Below are 3,114 nucleotides of genomic sequence, written 5' to 3'. Positions count from 1 at the left end.
ATGTCTGCACAAAACAGGGTTTAAGTTCAACAACTGAATTTCCCCTCTAGAGATCAATAAAGGCTTATCTTATGTTCAAATATCATGAACTTTCAGAGCTGTGAAGTCTAAGCAGTGTACAAAGCTCAATAACACAAGGTTTGAAATCATCACGCTCTAAAATCTGACAAATCCAGTCATGGAAACATTAAAACTATTTGCTTTGTCTCTTGGCCTAAATTCAAGAGAGCACACAGCCCATGGCATGTTTGAACACTATTAAACCATTCTCATTCTCATTCTCTACTCTAATAAAAAAAGATTATCAAATACCATTGTCAACAAGCCTGAGTACAACTCTTCCTCCTTCAATGCACTAATCACATCATCAGCCTCCCCATGTTCCTGTGTTTGGCGCTAACCTCTTTAGCTAAATGAGGTTCCTGTCATCATCACGATTCCTACAGTCACAGATAACTAAAAGGGAGTACCGAACCAGATACTAGTGCCAGTGGCAGCCAGCCAGGCTGAAAGAGATGACAGCAGAAGACAGGGAGGAAAGATCAAAACCTGCAGCCCCTATGAGGCTGAGCAGATGCTGTCAATTTGGATAAGTCCTGTGATGTCCTAATAGAGTTAACGGGTAGACATTAGTATACACAGTCAAGACTGCTCATCTACAGCTTCTTTGGCGCACAAGGGGAAAGCGCTAACTTTGTGCCGAGGCCCACATTGATCTGCTCACCACAGCAACGGCGTCGCTGCTGAGCACTTTGTCTGCATCCATGACGACGTAGTAAGCTACATTGGTCAAGATGTAGATCACTGTGACAATGGGCATGGAAATAGCGATGGACAAGGGCAGATTCCTACAATGGAAAATGAGAAAAGAGGAGTTCAACACAAACACACAGAGTACTAATTAAGCTTCAGGAAAACCAGTCTATACATTTTCAGTTCATTTGTAGCTGTGATGCTTACGGTTAATACTGGGTGAAATGAGGGATTGATGACTTATGACTCATAAGTAACATTATTAGTTTTAAGTCAGATTTATGGATTATACTGGATTTAGAGATTTTGGATACGTAAAGGTATGCAGTTAAGTAAAGCAATGCCATCAGGAATGAAAATCGCTTATTGTAAGTTCTTTCTGAAACACCAAGACCTCATACCTCTCTGGGTTTTTTATCTCCTCTGTGATGAAGTTGAGTGTGTCCCAGCCAGAATAGGAATAGAGTGCTGAATAAAGGGCGAGGGCCATCATTACCAGGTCACCTTAGAGCCCTTTAAATGAAGTCCTCAAATCTGGTCAAAAACCGTAGCAACAACACAGGTTGTTTCATGAATCCAGTACATACAATTTTGCTTTCATCATTCCAGGCTAAATTATTTTACTTTTTAACCATTTAGTGACAGAAAAGAAGAAAAAACAATACATAAAATGTATTAATACAGTTAATAACTAACCCATGTGAATATGGGTAGTGTTTGAACAAGCAGCGTCCAACATCAAAAAATTCTTATTTTCAGGTGACTATAAATCACACCAATTTAAAAAAATATACCTATGAAGGTTATATTCTATTTCTGCCTATAGATCCCCCTAAGTGTCACACACTGCACCTTTAAATGATTAAATGAAACTGATTTAATCCTAAAGTCATCCTTCTGCTTCATTCTGTTGATTTTCAGTGGTATTGGGTTACTTTGTTTGACTGACAGACAGACGGACATCCTACCTTGTGCAAGCTTAACCAGGCCAGCAATGATGATGACAATAAGGGCCAGGACCTTGGCTACAGTAGAGATGACCTGAAGAATAGCGCCCCATTTCACTTTCATACAGTTCACACAAGTCAGCAGACCTGATACAGAAAGACAGAAAGAGTAAGAAAACAGTGGTTAATCTGTAAAGATCTGTTTTACGCTGTTTACATTTAGTAAGAGCACAAACTCCACTAATCCAAGGTGGTGTATCTGGGTCTTTAAGAACCAAGCTAGCTAGCAGATTGTCATGTTGGTATGTTGACACCATTACTGAGTTAGTCTCTTCAGCTCATATCTACAGAACATGTTTAGGCTTGAACAGCTATATTTACATTGCTGTTCATAAATTATCTCGTAGCATCACAAGGAGGGTTAAGGTTGCCATTTCCTAAGTACAGTAGACTCAAAGTGGAGTTAAGAGGACATCAACAAGAATTAAGTGTAGTTACACACATATCCCTTTAAGTGCAATGGAAACAAAGACTTAATCAAGCAGCTGTTAGAAAAGTCCCCATGGTTAACCACAAAGAAGTGTGTCATTTAATTAAATGGTGCATGCATAGTTTAACACGTACCTGTAGTGCTGCTAACAATAAACCATTATATCAATAGGCCGTTTAAAAATGGTGTTTGCCGAAAATATATGTGCGACATATCACCTTTCAGCTATTGTGACAGCTTCTCCTACACTCTTTGTCAGATTTTACTCAACAGGCTGCAATTGACTTTATAGTTGCATGGAAGGTCAATGTGAACGAACAGCTAGGAGGAAACTGTCATTGTAAACCCAACAGTGCACAAGTGTAGGGTGCAAAACAAAAAGTAATGTAATAACCCACAGTGTATACATCTTAAAGCACCAGTGGTACTGGACTTTTGATAGCCAACAATGCAATTAAGCAAGCAGGCTGATTAGAACATGTATAGTAAATGATTGAGGTTCAATAACCAAAAGTAATCTCTTTTGTTCTTTCTTCAGGATACTCAAGTGGTCCAAAATGCTCCACTACATTCTGTTTAAACAATAGTTTTCTTATGCATCATGTTGCAAGTGGACCGCAGAGTAGCATGCCCAGATAAACATTAGCAGTTTCAATTAATGATACCCACACTGAGCAAGTAATGAGAGCAAAGCCACTCTGGGTTGTGAAAACAGCTGTATTATGTCTATCTGGTGCACTCAGGCTTTTAAAAGGGATGCTTTTGGTTAAAATTAATTCTGGTCAGACTTTCCTCTTGCTATGGACAGTGTACAGAATACAAATGTTGTCACAACTATTTTCTCTCACACACACACACACACACGCGCTCTCACACACACACACACACGCTCTCTCTCACACACACACACACACGCGCTCTCTC

At 39.5% G+C, this 3,114-nt stretch overlaps 1 protein-coding gene across 1 annotated transcript in view; it reads right to left on the bottom strand.

Annotated features, from left to right (window-relative positions):
* Positions 1 to 1,286, bottom strand: part of si:dkeyp-120h9.1 (uncharacterized protein LOC566469 homolog) — a 7,997-nt gene extending 6,711 nt beyond the window's left edge. The window contains exons 1-2 of the mRNA XM_035682032.1: positions 1,155 to 1,286; positions 725 to 848 (exon numbers count right to left, since the gene is read on the bottom strand). Coding sequence (XP_035537925.1) covers positions 725 to 848; positions 1,155 to 1,246 — 216 coding nt within the window. The 5' untranslated portion in view covers positions 1,247 to 1,286. The remainder of the gene's footprint in view (positions 1 to 724; positions 849 to 1,154) is intronic.
* Between the last annotated feature and the right edge of the window lie 1,828 nt (positions 1,287 to 3,114).

Source organism: Morone saxatilis, unplaced genomic scaffold (genome assembly GCF_004916995.1).
Source record: "Morone saxatilis isolate NCDOM2014 unplaced genomic scaffold, NCSU_SB_2.0 Contig9, whole genome shotgun sequence".
NCBI classification, from domain to species: domain Eukaryota; kingdom Metazoa; phylum Chordata; class Actinopteri; family Moronidae; genus Morone; species Morone saxatilis.
Note: the sequence above shows the minus strand (reverse complement) of the source record. Positions and strands in the feature narration are given on the sequence as shown.